At 40.5% G+C, this 17,447-nt stretch overlaps 5 protein-coding genes across 11 annotated transcripts in view; 2 read left to right on the plus strand and 3 right to left on the minus strand.

Moving 5' to 3' along the window:
• The window catches only part of LOC117430387 (collagen alpha-1(XXVI) chain-like), a 58,730-nt gene extending 57,793 nt beyond the window's left edge, over positions 1-937 (minus strand). For all 5 annotated transcript variants that reach the window (XM_034050379.3, XM_059000866.1, XM_059000865.1 and 2 more), the window contains exon 1: positions 426-937. In XM_034050379.3, the coding sequence (XP_033906270.1) occupies positions 426-586 (161 nt within the window). In that variant the 5' untranslated portion in view covers positions 587-937. The remainder of the gene's footprint in view (positions 1-425) is intronic.
• Positions 938-3,201: 2,264 nt separating this feature from the next.
• LOC117430500 (intraflagellar transport protein 22 homolog) lies at positions 3,202-6,881 on the plus strand. The gene is made up of 6 exons (XM_034902531.2): positions 3,202-3,389; positions 3,665-3,789; positions 4,082-4,164; positions 4,554-4,643; positions 4,809-5,011; positions 6,120-6,881. The coding sequence occupies exons 2-6, from the start codon at positions 3,751-3,753 to the stop codon at positions 6,266-6,268; spliced, it is 564 nt and encodes a 187-aa protein (XP_034758422.2). The 5' UTR covers positions 3,202-3,389; positions 3,665-3,750; the 3' UTR covers positions 6,269-6,881.
• A 606-nt stretch (positions 6,882-7,487) lies between these two features.
• On the minus strand, positions 7,488-9,685 carry LOC131696492 (protein MIS12 homolog). 2 transcript variants are annotated; one of them, XM_059000703.1, is made up of 2 exons: positions 9,439-9,685; positions 7,488-8,442 (listed from the first exon to the last, which is right to left on the minus strand). In XM_059000703.1, the coding sequence occupies exons 1-2, from the start codon at positions 9,458-9,460 to the stop codon at positions 7,796-7,798; spliced, it is 669 nt and encodes a 222-aa protein (XP_058856686.1). In that variant the 5' UTR covers positions 9,461-9,685; the 3' UTR covers positions 7,488-7,795. The 2 variants fall into 2 exon arrangements, with proteins under 2 accessions (XP_058856686.1, XP_058856687.1); XM_059000704.1 differs by lacking the exon at positions 9,439-9,685 and adding an exon at positions 9,302-9,430.
• A 10-nt stretch (positions 9,686-9,695) lies between these two features.
• On the plus strand, positions 9,696-14,565 carry LOC117430517 (uncharacterized). Of its 2 annotated transcripts, none has more exons than XM_034050600.3 (7): positions 9,696-9,826; positions 11,018-11,111; positions 11,404-11,491; positions 11,616-12,021; positions 12,265-12,358; positions 13,065-13,152; positions 13,478-14,565. In XM_034050600.3, exons 1-7 carry the CDS (start codon positions 9,781-9,783, stop codon positions 13,850-13,852), a joined length of 1,191 nt encoding a protein of 396 aa, XP_033906491.3. In that variant the 5' UTR covers positions 9,696-9,780; the 3' UTR covers positions 13,853-14,565. The 2 variants fall into 2 exon arrangements, with proteins under 2 accessions (XP_033906491.3, XP_033904653.3); XM_034048762.3 differs by having other exon boundaries at positions 13,599-13,722.
• Positions 14,566-17,424, minus strand: LOC117429360 (putative nuclease HARBI1). Its single transcript, XM_034048760.3, has 2 exons — positions 16,992-17,424; positions 14,566-16,123 (listed from the first exon to the last, which is right to left on the minus strand). Exons 1-2 carry the CDS (start codon positions 17,283-17,285, stop codon positions 15,083-15,085), a joined length of 1,335 nt encoding a protein of 444 aa, XP_033904651.3. The 5' UTR covers positions 17,286-17,424; the 3' UTR covers positions 14,566-15,082.
• Positions 17,425-17,447: the final 23 nt, after the last annotated feature.

The following is a 17,447-nucleotide window of genomic DNA, read 5'->3' on the forward strand; positions in this document are numbered from 1 at the left end:
ATGAATGATATATCCAAATAGGGCATTGACAGTATCATATTAATAAGAACATACCAACATTTATAATGTCGGTGCCATTGTAGCAAGAGTCGAAGTTCAAATTTCAGGTTTTCATTCAAGGGAACAAAATCATTCTTTTTTAAAAGTCAATTCCCCATTGTGTCTAACCGTGTCTAACCGCTGCTCTTGTGGGTGTCAATAGCACCCTGTTTATTTAATACATGCTCTGCTTTACATAAAATAAATGTGAATCATAAAACTAAATAACTAAACAATATAATGCGTTACAGCCACAACCAACTCATTCAATTGCGACATTTTACAGTTTAATGGCACACATGAAGATGACAGTTAGTATCACTTTGTTAAATTAGTACATGTATTTAAACGTGTTTTAAAAATACGAGCGCAATGAAGGCACCTACCGGCGGTGTGTGGCGGATTCAGACTGGGGTCCTACACGCTGTCCTGGGTTCATATGATGCAGAGCCGCCGATGAAACCTGGTAAACGAACCCAGTACCGGCTGCGGAACCGAACAATAGGCTCCCAAAACAGAACAGCAACAGGGTCGTCATTCTTAACATGGTTTAAGTATTTCCCTATTTCGCGGTCTGTGATACTACTGCTAGAATGTGCAATGTTACGTGAATTCATGAAATTGCTAATTTTGGAAACGGTCGCTTTGCATGCAAGTCAACGCGAAGAATTCACGTACAGAGATGGCCGAGGAAGATTGCTGCGCTCGGGTTTTACATGTTTTTAAACCCTGCGCTCTCGCCGCTATATTTAATCTCTCTCTCTCTCTCTCTCTCTCTCTCTCTCTCTCTCTCTCTCTCTTCCAGCAGAGCTCCAACCTTGAAGTCTTAAGGAGGGATTTAAAAGTCTCAGGAGTGTCTAGCTGCGTGCGCTAAGACGCATTGGAACTTGGAGAAGGAGCGAGCGTGTATTGTGTGAAAGAGGGAAGAGGGGGCGAGCGTGGAGCCGAGGGGCGTGGGGAAATTACATTAACCGTTTGTGGGATCCAATAGAAAATGTTTTATTTGTTAACACTAGAGTCGGGTCCGGTTTCTGCTGCACTATCCCCATATATTCATACTTCAATTATGGATATTATTTACATAGCGATTATTGGTTATCCATTGCAGGACAGCGTCCTAGTCTAGTTCATCTGTGTAGGTTTATTCAGGGTAACACACGGTTATAAATGTATCCCAAATGGGGGTTTAGTTCTGATGATAACATTTAAACACACTGAACATACACAGCTGCATGAACACATGCCCCCACACAGGATATCAATCTCAACACACACTACATACAATCAGATACCATTTCACCTCAACAGCTGGCAGTGCAGTTATACTGATAGAAACCACAACAGCTGCCCTGGGACAGCTGGACCAAAGCAATAGCAATTTCACGAAGGACGGGGTCTCAAAAAGTATTGTTAGGAAAAGCACTGACAAAAAAAATTACAAAAAGGTAACTTCAGAAGTTTAAAACACACATTACATAGGAAACGACATAGGAAGCATGTAGGTTACATGGCGTCTTACACCAAAATACTACAGAATACCTTGAGAATTTGTTATAGGAAATTAAGTAATTGTTGCCAAAAAAAATAAAAAATCATGACTCTTGCGTATTGTGCACTTCCATTTCTTCAATGGGTCTCAAATGCGCAGTAAAAACATGTAACGAGCTGGCATTGTGATCATCTTGAAAAGTCATCATACTGGTATTACGATGGAATTAGATCAACAATCTCTCATTTAACCTAGAGCAGAAATTGTCCCCACCCCTTCATCCATCTAGTTGAGGCTCCTTTTGAGGGACATGCTTTCAGTCAAATACATTCTTTCATCCAAAAGACACTCCTGAGGCAAACATTCTTGAACCTAACATAGTACCAGATATCATGTTAGCTTGAACATGTGTTTCTTTCAAAACTGCACGTTAAAGACCTATGGTGCTAATCCAAGTGCAAAACAAGGGTTATGGAATAATATTTTTTTAAAGCTTTTTAAAAGCTGATTGATTTATGTCTCTGCGTATTCGTAATTGAAAGGAACCTTTAAAAAGATAGAAAAACAAATATTTTAACCCTATTATGAGACAAAGGGATTACTCAGCAGTTTATCTGGCAAAACGTTCCCTGAGACATCGGAAAACAGCACAAGCGTGAGATTATAGAGAGTATGACACTTCAGCAGGGGCACTGCTTAATTGAGGCGATATCTGCAAAGCCAGCTGCTGTGGAATTAGCTACTGTATCCAACCTCTATAATCACTGGCTTTACAGATAATGTGACAGTAAGTCTTTGCTGCTGCAATGTCACTTCTAAACGTCAAGCTGTTCTTTAACATTCTCTTCTGTGTGAATTTAAACATACACCGTCCAGCTACTTTATTAGAACCTGTCTACCCGATTGGATTTGCCATTGCCCTGAATTAGGGATGCAAATTAGCGTGATCATGGGACATGATCCCTGCAGCACTATGAGGCACAAGTAATGCAGAACGATCTAACAGCATTCTAAAGAGGCATGACAGCAGTGGGTGCACGTGGAGCAGGTGCCACAGTAGCAAGGACAGTCCTGTTGGTTCGGCTCCTCCAAGAGTCACCAGAGTGGGTCAGCAATGGCAAAGGGAAAGTGGTCACCAAGCTGTGTCTAGGGTCACCAGAACAGTTCAGGCCTTTATTTAGCTTCCATTGCAGTGCTTTCTGGTACACTTGTGCCTGCCTTGGGTACCTTTTGCTTGTTTATTTTCTTTAAGAGAAGCAGGACTACATTTACCAGAATGCATTGTGGTGTGATTTGAAAAGCCAGAACTGTCCCACTGAACATGGAGTCATACAGGGTCAGGTGGGTCCTAATACCTGCTGCACAGGAAGTGCATTTACAGCAGGGGTGTCAAACTCTAGTCCTCAAGGGCCGCAGGGTCTTCTGGTTTTCATTCCAACTTAAGCTCTCAATTAACTTAATTGATCTAATTATTTGTTTAATTTGACTTATTTAATATTTTTCAAGGTCTTTTTCAGTTGATGGTTTTAAAAATGCACTTGATTCAAGGTACACTACCTATGAAACATTTTGAGGCCTGAAGAGAAGTGTTAAATGTGTCCAGTTAATCAAATAATTAGACCAATTAAGTAATTGAGAGCTCGGGTGGAACGAAAGCCAGAAGACCCTGCGGCCCTCCAGGAACTGAGTTTGAAACCACTGATTTACAGTGTGTGTTGGCAAGACAAATTCACGCTTTTTTTCGCATGTAAAGTGAAAATAAAATACAGGAAAACCGAATATTCTACAGCAAAAAGATGGAAAAATTAACTCAACAGGTTAACAAAAAAGATATTGCCGACTGTACATGATTTTATTTATTGTAAGTATATTTAAAAACAAATGGGTTTACATTGTGTAATTCTATATTTACAATGAATGAATCTGCCGACAGTTTTACATGGCAAGAGCACCGTTGAAACTCCTACACAGAAATAGCAGCCAGATTTACCTTCTCCTTGGAAACAGTCTCCAGTAACTACAGAACGGGATACTGGCGTTGTTGACACTGAGGCTGCAGTCACGAGAATTTCAACAATCAGTAATACAGTTCAGTACTGTAGTAACATATATATGGTTTTTGTTTGTTTTTTTCAGAGCCGTCCAGCTTTATTACCCTGTAAGAATTCAGAATACTCGTGATATCTTATTTTTGTCTGGGGGAGTGAAATAGCGAAACCAACATGTTTAAAGCCAAGATATTGATAGTAGGGCCTAGTGAGGTAAGTTCTATATATAGTTACTGGTATGTTGACTATAAAAAATGTAATGACTCGCAATGAAATTGCCAAAAGAAAGCCGAGTCTGTGAAAGTACACCGCGGATCATATATGGCCTTTGAAAGTTTAGTATAGCATGTTTTTTGTTTGTTTGTTTTAAAGCAATCGGAATAAACTTGCTGATATTCTTTTCCTGATTGCAAAATTGAAGCCACCGTTTTACAAAAACGTTTTAATAATAATATGCACAATGGAATATTGCTGTAAAAGAAACGGCAGTCGATTTTCTCCGCAGAGTGGCAAATCTGTTCTGGCGAATTTTCTCTCTGATGCGACAGAATCAATTGGAGGAGAATACAGTCCGACCCAAGGTGTCAGGTAAGAGGAGGGGTGTCTGATTTGACTCTACAGTGAGGGGCACACAGACTGTACCAGTACCACTCTCCTTACTAGGGGCGTTTCCCTTCATTAATCTACCTAACATGCTCAGAGCATTGCAAACAGCAGTGTTTCTCAAACTTGTCTTACAACACTATCGGAGATGCACTGCAGACGTGTGCATTCGTGCATCGATGCAATACAAAGAATATATTTTTTTTTCATCTTCAAAAAGCCACGGTTCAATGTTACAGAGCATCTAATCCTTTTCACGCCCTAGAAGACTTAATTTGTCTTTCCTAATTGCACTCATAAGTGAAAACCAAAAGAGAAACACACGTCAAAGGGTTCTATGCGGGGTAACCCCGATTTTCCCGCTGTCACTGCAGAATCCTGGAGTTTGAGTTCCAGAGTGTCAGTGGATTTGAGAAGAATGCAGGCTGTGAGGCTGAGCTGTGGGACTGTGCTGGTGATACCAAGTAAGCATTACTGTTGTAGGGTGGCAACGTTTACACACAAGTTCAAATAGGTATCCACAAATACTGCACTGATATTAATAACGTGGGTCCACACAGAATCATTTTTCCTATTCAGAAATGACTACGGTTGCAGATTTGACTTCTTTTCTGATGTTTTTTTTTTAGGTTTGAGTCCTGTTGGCCTGCCTTGATGAAGGATTCCAGCGGGGTGGTGTTGGTATTTAACCCTGACATGCCCAGCCACTTGAAGGAGATAGAGACCTGGTATTCCTCCTTCGTCAGCACACAAGGGGTGCAGGACAGTCAGTGTCTGCTGATCGCACACCACAAACCAGGCAGTGGGGCTGACAACAGACGCCTGGGTCTGTGTAAGGGCTTTTAAAAAATCTACACTGGAATCCCTCAATTATGAACATCAAATAGTACATAAGAACATAAGAAAGTTTACAAATGAGAGGAGGCCATTCGGACCATCTAGCTCGTTTGGTTGTTAGTAGCTTATTGATCTCAGAATCTCATCAAGCAGCTTCTTGAAGGATCCCAGGGTGTCAGCTTCAACATAGTATTAAAATGTATATAGCTGAGAAAAGAAAAACAACAACTATTTAGAATGGTTTTACCACTCACTTATCACTCGGAGGCTCAGAATCCTGGTGATCCACTACCAAGATGTATTGGTATTTTTCTATAGCTCTGTATAGCTATCGATTTGTTTGAGATTGATCAGAGGTTATTTTGTATGGCTCCTGATTCAAGAGAATATTTATTCACTGTTACCTTTTATCTCAGTTCTAAAATACAATTCATTATCCAATACCCAGACACCATTGTGTCACCTGTATTGGTAAAAAAAAAAAAAAAAGGTTCTGGGATTGGCTGGCAGGTTTTATTGGAAGTAAAAAAAAAAAAAAGTGTTAATACATCTTTAACAGAGCTAGAAAATGTAATCATGCTTTGCCTGTGGACAAATTCACTCCAGATTAAAAAGGGACTGCAAACTTGCGTCATCAAGCATCGGCTCATGTTCTTTCAGATTTTAAGACAAGATGAAAGAGCAGACATGAATATGAAATTAAACTGGTGCTGCCCTCTAAGGAATACTTATGTAAACAATGCTGTATGAATGGAAACACAGACAGATGACAGCTTTGCGAAGTGCGTTGGCATCTTGTCGATCCGGCTCAAATGGGATTTCATATTGCGGCAGGAAAGATCTGTCACAATTGGCTTATAAAGGTTACCCCTTTTGTGCCTTGATGCTACTGCAGAACTGTACGAAGATATAAAACCAAGTACAGCAGTAAGGATATGCAGGATAAAAAGCGGCAAGCTGCTGTACCACCCAAGTTTTATTCAGTTCTCATCAAAGAACAGGATTCCCCCCCAAGTAGTTCAAAAGAACTGGGTCCTAGCAGCACTCATCTGAATCTAATGTGTGCCAGCTTGATCCTCAAGGTCTCTCGTTTTCATGTGTAGCCCCACAGCTGAGCAAGCTGAACCTGATCCACTCAAACCTGGAGGAAGACCCTGAGGAGGTGCGGCAGGAGTTCCGGCGCTACCTCGGCTCTGTGGTGAAATCCCTCTCTGAGAGCAGGGAGCGAGAAGAGATGTCCATCATTAACTAGAGTCCAGCGGATCCACAGCCGCTGAGCTGGACTACACACCACCAGGAGTGCCCCCTTCACACCTGGACAGATGGTTCAGGTTGAAAATGTATTCCTTTTGCACCCTCACCCGCCCAATACAGTATATTGTAAAATGCATAACATATTCTATTGGCATCTCAGGTGGCAACATCTTAAGGTCTTGTTGCCTATACATTTTTTACTGGAATCGGTACAAATAACAATACTCAGAACCCCACAAGAATATTCAGCTCAGTCAAGTTGTCATTGCTTTGCAAATGTGCAGTGGATTAATCCAATGCATGTGTGCAAAGCAATCTCTTTGCAGTGATTCCTGAAAACATGCTGTGCAAGTTAATCAATGAAAACTGCATTTGCTAGCCACTACAGTATGTGTGCTAAAGCTGAGGATCCAGGTGGAGGAAATGGTAACTGAAGCTCAATTTCTGATTTGTGGCTTTTTAGATGGAACCCCCACACTGTATATTTTAAACTTTGTAAATCTAAATATGTTAAGTCAGTATAAAGCTTTAAAAATGTATGAAAGCCAAGTTTGTGTATATATGGAGTATGCTTTAAAAACATGTTGTTTGTAACACAGTGAATTAAAATATTTACATTTGTAAATAAAGCCTGTTTGTAATATCTATCGTACCAGCGAAACTATTCACAAGGAGACGTTTGATTCATCTTTGAAAGATATCAAATGTGGTGGGTCAAAATTGCTGGACATACAAAAGACATCCTCCTGCCCAAACTTGCATTACATTCAAGTAAAAAAAAAAAAAAAAAAAAAGACTCAGATCAACTGTTTGAGCCCTGTACTCGAGTATCAATATCGATGAGTGCGGGAAGACAAACACAGAGATGAAGTTTACTGATTACACGTTGCTGTAATCGAAGCTTGGTAAAGCTGTTATTGTGAAGTCACTGTTACAACAGCCTTCTTGGCTGGCCACTGAAATATGATAAATAACCTCACATGTAGTATAAAGCAAAATAATATTATACCATTCCTCTTGTGAGAAGGATTGATCACTAAAATATTGTGCATATATTAAGAGGGGCAAGGATATTTAATAAAGCAAAGGGTCTGAGTGCAGTAAACCTGCAACAAAGTCTTTCTGCATTCAATCATTTGTCCCCGTACTTGCTGGAGGGTTGTGTATTCCTTTTCAAGTTCTGTGTTTTGGGAAGGAGAAAACTACGGAGCAACAAGTTTACAAAATGCAATATTTATTCAAAATCAAAACGTACACAAAACAGAAAAAACTAAAACCAAACATGAAAGGAAAGTGCAGTCAACCAGTTAATTTTAAATTTCACTTAACGCCCTCTGCTGGAGGATGAAGAAGCAGCAACAAATCCCTAAATAGGGACCATTGCTTTCAGCTGGCAGAAAGTTTTGCATCTGTATATTATACAGTCCTTTATAAGAGAATTGTATTTTTAATTTTTTTTAAGATTTGTCATCAACAGTTTATAGCTGGCTGAAAGTTTGTAGGAATCTAATAACAGGGATCTCTGCTAGTCTTTCCCACTGCCTGTCAAACTGATCTCCTTCAGCGTCTCCTGGAGGCGGCGCGCGGTCTGGATCATGAAGTCAAGGCTCTCGTGGACGTTGCCCATGCCGCTCTCCCTCCAGGCGGCTTTCAGCTCTCCGATCCACTGCAGCACCCTGTCCAGCTCAGCCTGCGCCTCCCTCTGCTCCTCCAGCTCCGCCAGCAGGGCCTGCTTGGCAAAAACCTGGGCCTGGTAGTGCCGCTGCAGCCGGGACATCTCGGCCTCCAGCTTGGCGAGCTGCTGGCTGCTGTGGGGGTACTTGTGGTGGGGCGCGTCCTCGGGCAGCACCACGTTTTGAGGAACCGTCAGGACGCTGCTCTGCAGGAGGATCTCCATGCGGCTGGAGATGAGGCTGACACGCCCCTGCAGGAAGCTCAGGAACTCCTGGGTGCACTCCCGCACTCGCTCTGCCACTGCTGCCCCGTCGCTGGAGCGCCCGGCTGTCGCGCCCCCCATCTTCTTGATGATAACCGTCTCCACGGCCAGCAGGATCTCGTACAGGCAGTCCTGGAAGCTGCTGTAAACCCGCAGCATGCAGGTCTGCGGGGTGAAGCCAAAGAACTGAGCTTCGTACAGCTTCAGTGATTCTGCCATCGCGGCAGGTAGGGGGCCTGGGGTCAAGGAGGAAAAAAAATTAGAGACAGCTTGTGAAATGTGGGACAACAGAGGAGGGCTGATCCAATGGACAGCTGTAGATGGGGCTGGGGCCAGGGGAGTTCAAAGTTCATACTGCAAAAAGTCCAGTGATGTTGTCAGTACCATGTTGGTTTATTAGTCGAACCCGCTCTTGCATGTAATTATTTACTGTATGCTCTATTTTTTGCTCTTATTTGAATTTAATATTTTGCTACAGATTTTATTGTACTTTACAACTGCTCGTATCTGTAATGTGATGTTCTGAAAGGTGATACCTTGTAATGTGATATTTTGTAACATTTGTAAGTCGCCCTGGATAAGGGCGTCTGCTAAGAAATAAATAATAATAATAAAACTGTAAATCGATAGCTGACGATTTGTTTGCATTAATTTCAAATTTAATAACAATCAGGGTCTGAATGCAAACTTTGCATTACTCCTCTCTAAAACAGACTCTCCTTCAACATTTGTGTTGCAGAAGGAAGAACACGATTTTTAAAATGTATTATTTGAAAATCTACATAATATATTTAAAATGCGGTTTGTTTTTCTAGATCAGTTCATAAACAACAATAATGAGATTGCACTAACTGGATATTCTGTGACAACGCCACAGTTTTGCCAAGTGTAAGACACAGTAGTTTTTTTTTCTACCCTTCGTTGTTATAGACATTTGTATTTAGTTTATGAATATATATTATAGTTGCACTTAATATAATTAAAACTCAAATTTTATTCTCTCCTATACGTATTTAAAAGACTGTCGAACCTGTGTGTATACACCCTAACTGTACAGCCTTCTTTTCTACACACGAGAGTTTCAATAAATATTACCGTCGCTTTCGACATTTCGCTGTCTGTTTTACTCTCTAGTAGTTTGTGGTTCGCTCTTTCAGGAAACATTCATAATTGCAATCTATAGCGCATAGACAAAGAGGAGAGAAAGGAACATTTTCTAAAAAAAATCTTACTTTTGGTTCCACACTCCGCCATTTTCTGAATCTCCCGCTGATGTTCTGACCCTCCCCCACAGAACACGCGCACTCTGACCAATCAGAGCCCGAGCAACACATTTTCGCGTCACCATCCTGACCAATCGGTGAGGGAGAAAGATGGGGCAGGAAGCACACTAAACAACATTATCCAATCCCGAGGAAGGTGAATAAAGCTCCTCCCGGGATCTCGTCCAATCGTCGTCTCCGAAAACATTACTAAGGGCGGGGCATCCAGCCAACATCTTAGCCGCCATCTTGTAGGGGTGTCTCAACGGTAAACATAGGGAGGAGGAGAAGGGGCCGACTTGGTGTCGAAACATGGACGAGTCAATGATGGAAACTTACAAGGAAATTGCACACCGATGTGAGTATCAGTTATTTGAAGGGTTTTCGGCGCCGAAGTGTGTATCCAAGAGTCCGACCACTTTTTACTCCTCGGGCGAGGAGGGAAGGGCGGAAGTCTGAGTAAGGGTTCGAACAAAACATAAACAACAAAAAAAAAACAACACGTATTTTTTGAGAAATCGGTAAATACATTATTTAAACTTCCAAGGAACCGGTATGTTATACAGATTAGTCATTTTTCCGATATTTGATTAAGGCACCTCCAGTGTTTTAAAGTAAAGCATGTTTAGGCTTCGCCCTCCATTTTGAAATCGACCCGTGACCTCACCGGGTCAAAGTTGAAGTGACAGGTAAGCGTTGTCACCTGGTTGTACTGACAATCAGCAGGTCCTATACAAATACATGAAAGCAGCATCGATCCCGTCGTTACTGCACAATGAAATGCAGTGTGAAGAACACACGCGTTTATAGGAAACTATCATTTATTACATTCATCTTTACATTATGCATATGTCATTACATGTTACTACAATAAACCAAATAGTCAAAACCTTGAATTATTTTTATTATTTCAAAGCATTAAAAAGACAAGCACACACTCAACATCATAATAAAACTCCCAGTTTGTGTCACGGACCCAGACACCCAGAACATCGTGTTCAGTTAAGGGAGTCGGTTATTAGTGTTTATCAGGGTCTTTGAAACCACCCATATAGGTGTGGTTTCAAACAGACACACAATACAATACAATACACATTTGTATATAGTGGCCACCCTTCACGCCATGGCATCCCAGAGCACTGTATAAAGTGAAAAACAAAACAAGAGAGCGCATGTGTACAATACATGCCAGCTACAAACAATTATACAAAAGCACGTTCAAAATAAAGTATGTTTTCAACATAGACTTGTTTCAGTCAGCCTGATGTGAACCAGAACATGGAGCACAACAGCAAAAAGCTCTGATTTAGATGATTTTTTTGGAACAACTAATTCTGCATTTTCTGATCTCAAAGAGTTAGTAGTTCTTGGAGATAGGATGACCCTCATACATGAGGGACCTTATATGTTATTACAGCAACTTTAAAATCATTTGGGTAACTGCCTGGTAGCCAATGTACACACATGGAAATTGATATTTGTATTGTTAGCTCATGATATTCTTACGAGGCAGTGGCATTGGTGTAATTCTCACACTTTCTCTGCACAGGGACAGATGATGAAACACGAACATTTATTCACTTGCGGGCTCTGAATGATCATCTTTTTACAGGCAAGAGGAACGCTGCCAAACACGGATGGGAGTAAGTAAACCCAACGGGTACATTGCCTGTACAGTACATGTCACAATGACATTAAAAGACTTCTCATTCAACAACCAACTGTGACAGCAAAGGCACTGCACAGCACACACCAACTGAACTAACAATACGTAATAGTAATGAAAAAGACTAAAGCTCTTGATTCAACTTCCAGTTAAACAAATCAGCGAAGAACAAGAGAGTATACAGAGATAAAACCCATAATGGAAAAAGGCAAGGAGTTGTAATGTGCTTTTATGAAGTTTTAAATTGGAATTCTGTATCCTTTTCTTAGAACTGTATTGATACAACTAGGTCTGCAGGATAAAGTCTCGATCACACAAGCAGGGAAAAAGTGGGAAAATATGAAGAAAAAATATAAGGTAAGCAAATCTGTATAACAGGTTGAGTGATAGCATGGATAACTAGTTAGAGAAACAAATTCATCTTACAGTTTCCCTTTCAATGCTCAATACTGCGCTAACGTGGTTTTAATTGACATTACAGGAAATGAAAAATCTGGCCACAGTTTCTGGGACAGAATCCTTAGAAACCACAGCTGCAATGTGGCGGTGGTACTTCGAAATGGACGATGCGTTTGGGAGTAAAGATTCGATTAGCCCATCAGTCCTGTATGCATCCTCCAGCATGGATCAGCCAAGTGCAAGCCCCTTGTCTCCAGCCAGCATGTCCTCTGCTTGTCTCAATTCCAGCGGGACACCGGAGAGGTGTACCAGCACTGAAATCCTAGACTTGTTAAAAGAACACGTTACAAAAGAGGAGCACTGTAGCCATGCTGAGAACGGATCAGAGGCTGTTGTTACTCCACAAGACTATGCACATTGCAGTCAACTTGAGTTGAAAAACATTGAGGAATCAATCGCGGGCACCGTCAAGGAAGCTGCACACAAATGTAAGCACTTTTCTATACAGACCTTGCTGGAAGACAATGAAGGAATCACTACTTACCTAATTATACATCACAGCACCACGTAGGGATTATCCTGAAATCAAAGCTGTACATGCATTGTGTCTTCAAGTAGTGCTGTTGAAAATATTGTGACGTAGCATTTGAAGATTTTTTTTATTGTCTGTTTATGTAGCTAAAGGTATATTGCTGGTGTGCATAATTTAATTTTCCACCTTCTTTGCCCAGGGACTGATGGTGAAACCAGAATATTTATCCACTTGCGAGTTCAGAATGATCATCTTTTTACAGGCAAGAAGAATGCTGCCAAACACGGATGGGAGTAAGTAAATCCAATGGGTACACTGCCTGTATAGTATAAAACCAGCACATACAGTATCTGAAAAGTTGATCAGATTATAGTGGAATCCAATCTGAAACATGCATAGGAGGCTAGGAGGATATGATTGATACAGAATCAAGGCAGTTCGTATGTGTGACAGACAGACGGAAGGATACGATCAGCGAATGTGAACCCTAAACAATAAGCTCACTTCTAAGTGCTTATGTGGGTTTTTTTGTGATTAAAATTTCTGTTCACGTTTTTTAAATGTGTAACTGAAAGCATAATTGTGATCTTAATTTTATTTGAAAGCATTTTGCAACAAATAGAAACATACATCTATGACCACAAGTTTAGCATTACCCTATAGAATTTTGCTTCATAAGGTTGAATGAAAACCAGGGCAGCAGTGTGGAGTAGTGGTTACGGCTCTAAAATAATGTGATATCTGCTAACAATTGTAAGTCGCCCTGGATAAGGACGTCTGCTAAGAAATAAATAATAATAATGAAAACTGCTGAATAATGTTACGTTAACATATTAAATTACATACCGCTTTGTGTGTGTGTGTGTGTATATATATATATATATATATATGTTATTATGTCTCAACCCTTTTGGCCATAGTTGTACACCTGGGATGTGCTTTTATAAGATTTAAAATGGAAAGACAATCTCAATTCAAAGACTTTTCTTTTTTTTTAAGAACTATATTGAAAGAGCTTGGGCTGCTGGACAAAGTCTCATTTGCACAGGCAGCTAAAAAGTGGGAAAATCTGAAGAAAAGATATAAGGTAAATATTGTGGATAGCATTTTAAGTGTTTGCTGTCATAACATTCATGATTTATAGAGTAATTGAGAAAGCCAAATTAATCTTAAAATATCGTCATTCAATATAATATTGCTAGCTTTCAACGCATAGCATTGTAAGCTTTTCTTTATAGGTTGTACCTTATTCTTATAGTAGTATTAGACAATGAACTCAATTCTTTTTAGCGCAACTGTACTATAAGAATCATTGAACAGCTGTTTAGTTCGATTACCTTTATTCACCAAATGATGGAATTGCAGGATAAAAAATAATAATTCAATGATGAGATTATTATTTATATCTGCAGGAATTGAGCAACACGACTATAGGTTTTGAGTCAGAATCCAAGCAAAACACAGCAGCTACATGGCGCTGGTACTTTGACATGGATGAAGCATTCGGGAATAAAACTTTAATCTCCCCACCAGTCCTGATAGCTTCATCCACTATGGAGCAGCCGACTCCCCCGTCTCCCAGCAGCGCTGCCTCCTCTTCCTCAGCTTGTCACAGCTCCAGCCCCGAACTTCCCAGGCGGACGCCAAAGAAGAGGAGGAGATCCAGCAACGAAATCCTGGACTTTTTGAAAGAGCAAGCGGAAAAAGAAGACAAGCGGGAGGCAGAGGCACAGAAACGTGTTGATCGGTTCTTGGAACTGTTTACAAAATTAATAGATAAGATGTAATAGCCATTAATATGACTAGGAAGCTGAGGGGAGTACAGAAACAGTCACAGCAACGGTAATGCACCTGACATGTGCCCTTTAAATACTCCACAGCGTTCCCTATACTAAACACTGGCTCAGTAAATCGTGTAATATACAACCTGTTGGTGATTTTTTTTTTTTTTTTTTTTTTAATAAGCCGTTGAGATTCATTAAGAATGGACCATTTTGCTCTACAGGAATATTATGGAGGCTCCTGTACGTGTGTATATGTGACACTATCTAAAGAACTGCTTATACAATAATGATAAAACTTGGCACTACAAGTTCTTAAAACGTCTGTCTGTTTGTCCATGCTTGTGTTACACTTTTTAGCCGTATCTTGAGGTACAAATGTATGAACATTCCTTGGCACAATCAGAAGCTACATTTGCACAAGTTTGGGCCTTGATTTGGATAATGAAGACATGCATTTTAGGAACTGCATGGCCATTTGTCATTGTTTTGAATATCTTAAAGCTATGTCCAGGAATATGTTCAAGTGTTTGTTTCATTTTCATTTGTGTATATTTGAAAAATTACTGTATTTAAAGTCAACTTTGTAAATCTTTGTTTTTGTTCATGTTTTTACACAGCCAACTAAAACAGTTTATTTTTTGTATTTTGAGAATTCTGTAATTTATTTATAACAAGTATCTGTTGTTATGGACAAAATAACATTGAGAACAAACAAGCATATACCAACACTGTCTTTATTTATCATTATATTCACAAACATACTGTTTAAACAAAAGATAAGTTTGCATTACAAACAAATATTGTTCAACCACTTCACAATAAGGGTTATTCAACATTTACGTGACCTCCACTCCCCTTCTTTTGGTGGATTTGACATACATACAGTAGTGTACACCATTGTGAATTTCAATATTATCTGCATGTGTACATTATAGACACCAAAGAAAGGATTGTAAGCTCACAGAAATGTTAAATAGTCCCTAACTATTAGTAGATTGGAATGACAGTCAGAACAAAAACTAAGTATCATTTTATTTAGTAAGGTTTGAATTAATTTAGAAGACAAACTTCACCAACACTAAAGAATAATTGGGGGGAAAAGGATATAAAAATGTTGAAACAATCTCTTTGTATAAATGTTAGAACTCATCTTTTTAATATAAAAAGGTCAAACAGAATGTGATCTATGTGCAATGGCTCACTGAAAACCCAGAATAATCCAATTATAAAAACTTAGAAGACATAGTCATGCTCCGATATAGGAGGGGGGATGTCAATTGAAGCAGACAGACGGGCAACAATCCTACTTCCAATGTCATCCTTTTCTCCCAAATGCTGATCTTGTTGATGAAGAAGAGCATGTTCAGTGTCAACCTCAATTAGGTCTCCTTCAGCGATACAAATGTTATGCAAAACAGTACACGCTGCAATGACCATTGGAGCACACTTGTAATGGACCTCCAAGGTCTTAGAAAAAATACCACGCCATCGACTCGTCATCATTCCAAATGCACGTTCTATAACGGACCAAGCCCTTGAATGTTCAGCATTGTATTGTGCTTGAACCGGGTTCTGCACAGGTTCCTTGTAGGGAGTAAGAATGCCTATGGGTTCCTGTAAACAGGGATACTCGCTGTCACCCAGCAGAAAATATCCCGGTGGCGGGTACAGTGATTTTGTGTATATTGGGCTGCTGCGGAGAATACGTGAATCGTGAACAGAACCAGGATATCCCACAAATATATCCACAAACATTCCTTTGTGGTTGCAGACGGCTTGCAGCTGAATGGAGTAAAATGACTTCTGGTTAAAATAGCAAGGTGCTTCGTTAGTTGGAGGTGCCTTAATCCGCACATGGCATCCATCTATACATCCGACAGCCAGCTGAAACTCCCTGGACTGCGCAAGTTCAGCAAAGCCTTCACCGATGACTGCAAGCTCGTCAGGACCAGGGAGTTTAATAACCCGAGCTGTGATTCTGACCACTTTCTTCAACACCTTTTGAATTATCCGGTGCACGGTTGACCGCGGCACACCAAAAGATGCTGCCACTACCCTGTACGATGCCGCCCTTGCCAACCAAAACATGAACATGAGGATCTCGAGGTCATATCCCCAGCCGTTGTTTTTATCCTCACGCAACACTGACATAATTCGCTGCATGGTTCTCCTAGAAACCCTGAAATGAGGGCTAAGGTCATTCACTCCTTCAAAGTAAACCCTCAGCACTGGGACATGTCTGTTTAGCAAGCTGGAGGGGGCCATGTTAATCTTCTGAAATGAAAAAAAGAAAATACAAATCAGAGAAAATTAATGTGAAAAATATATTTTTGCGCCTGAATTCATGTCACTGGTGCTGAACGTTAACTTGAATCAGAGTATATACCCCACCTGCTGCCAGCCCAAAACACTGTTGGTTCAAATACACCTTTTGTTTTAAATCTATTGCTTGCAGGCCTGTGTGGTTTTGCCTCCTGGATTTAAAGTTGTGTGATTTTGTGACCTTCTTCGTGGTAAAGTATAGAAGGAGGGATCAAAAAGATTATCATATCATGAATTCACAAGTCCAGAAAGCTTGTGTAAAAACCATTGCAATCCCAGTGTAACAGAGGTCAGGTCTTTCTTTATACTGCAGTGTGACAGGACAGCATCACTGCCAAGGCTGGTGAATGGCAGGGCGTTTGACCCAGAGATGGAAAGCTGCAGTTCTAGCACTGTTGTGCACATTTATTAACACAGAACAAAACAGGAACAAATAAACAAGGGCGCAGGGGCCAGAATAAAAGGTTTAAATAAAACCTGAACAGGAACACTACTGATCAGGCTGGGAAACCGTTCACATGGCCATTCCCTGATTAGCACTCAATTACCTAATTAGGGAATGGCCTCAAAGTCATTCCCCACGCTGTTGTAGGCAGGGATGGATTAATTTATATTCAAAGTGAATCAATCTTTATTTAACCCAACACTAACACCACACACACTAGTTATCATGCAGTGTTACTACTTCATAACACAACCGAAACTTTTTGTATTCAAACTAAGCTTGACATACGACCGTTTTATCAGGACGCGTACATTCATTATAGCAGCTACAGTCACAAAAGTACAGCTAACGTGCTGTTTCAATGGAAAGACTTACTTCCTGTTTTGAAAGCAGCAACAGCATGATTGCCCTCAAATATAGACGCTTCCGCGCAGCTGCTCTTCTGCGCTGAATTTCTGAAATCCTCCAAAACGTCAGCAGCGATGCTGCAGCTGCGATTCTCTTTTTTGTTGCCATATTTAATAAGACCCTCGGTTTGTGGACGCGGACGTGCCTCCTCCCCGCACTACCCTGGTGGTGAGAGGACAGGGACGCAGCATGCAGTTTGAAATGTAAACATGGGTCTAGTGCTTTACTATGTTTGTCAAACACATTAGCACAGCCTACCATACTGTGATGCTAACACAGCATCATGTATACGCCTCTTTGCATTGTTATACAGTAAAAAAATAAACTTTTTCTCTACTTTCTTCAGGGAGTTCCATTCGACAGCATTTATTGCGATACGCGGACCAATCAGGCAGCTCCAGAACGCCAGTAAGCCTTTAAATT

This window comes from Acipenser ruthenus, chromosome 26 (genome assembly GCF_902713425.1).
Source record: "Acipenser ruthenus chromosome 26, fAciRut3.2 maternal haplotype, whole genome shotgun sequence".
In the NCBI taxonomy this organism is placed as follows: domain Eukaryota; kingdom Metazoa; phylum Chordata; class Actinopteri; order Acipenseriformes; family Acipenseridae; genus Acipenser; species Acipenser ruthenus.

Excerpts from the sequence above, each read along its gene's own strand:
- LOC117430500 (XM_034902531.2), top strand. The coding sequence starts at position 3,751 with ATGTTTAAAGCCAAGATATTGATAGTAGGGCCTAGTGAG. Across the intron at positions 4,165-4,553 it reads AGTCCGACCCAAGGTGTCAG|AATCCTGGAGTTTGAGTTCC; the intron begins GTAAGAGGAGGG and ends CTGTCACTGCAG. Across the intron at positions 4,644-4,808 it reads GACTGTGCTGGTGATACCAA|GTTTGAGTCCTGTTGGCCTG; the intron begins GTAAGCATTACT and ends TTTTTTTTTTAG.
- LOC117429360 (XM_034048760.3), bottom strand. The coding sequence starts at position 17,285 with ATGGTAGGCTGTGCTAATGTGTTTGACAAACATAGTAAAGCACTAGAC. Across the intron at positions 16,124-16,991 it reads TGCTGCTTTCAAAACAGGAA|AAGATTAACATGGCCCCCTC; the intron begins GTAAGTCTTTCC and ends TTTTCATTTCAG.
- LOC117430517 (XM_034050600.3), top strand. The coding sequence starts at position 9,781 with ATGGACGAGTCAATGATGGAAACTTACAAGGAAATTGCACACCGAT. Across the intron at positions 9,827-11,017 it reads CAAGGAAATTGCACACCGAT|GGACAGATGATGAAACACGA; the intron begins GTGAGTATCAGT and ends TTCTCTGCACAG. Across the intron at positions 11,112-11,403 it reads GCTGCCAAACACGGATGGGA|AACTGTATTGATACAACTAG; the intron begins GTAAGTAAACCC and ends TCCTTTTCTTAG.
- LOC131696492 (XM_059000703.1), bottom strand. The coding sequence starts at position 9,460 with ATGGCGGAGTGTGGAACCAAAA. Across the intron at positions 8,443-9,438 it reads GGCGGAGTGTGGAACCAAAA|GCCCCCTACCTGCCGCGATG; the intron begins GTAAGATTTTTT and ends CCTTGACCCCAG.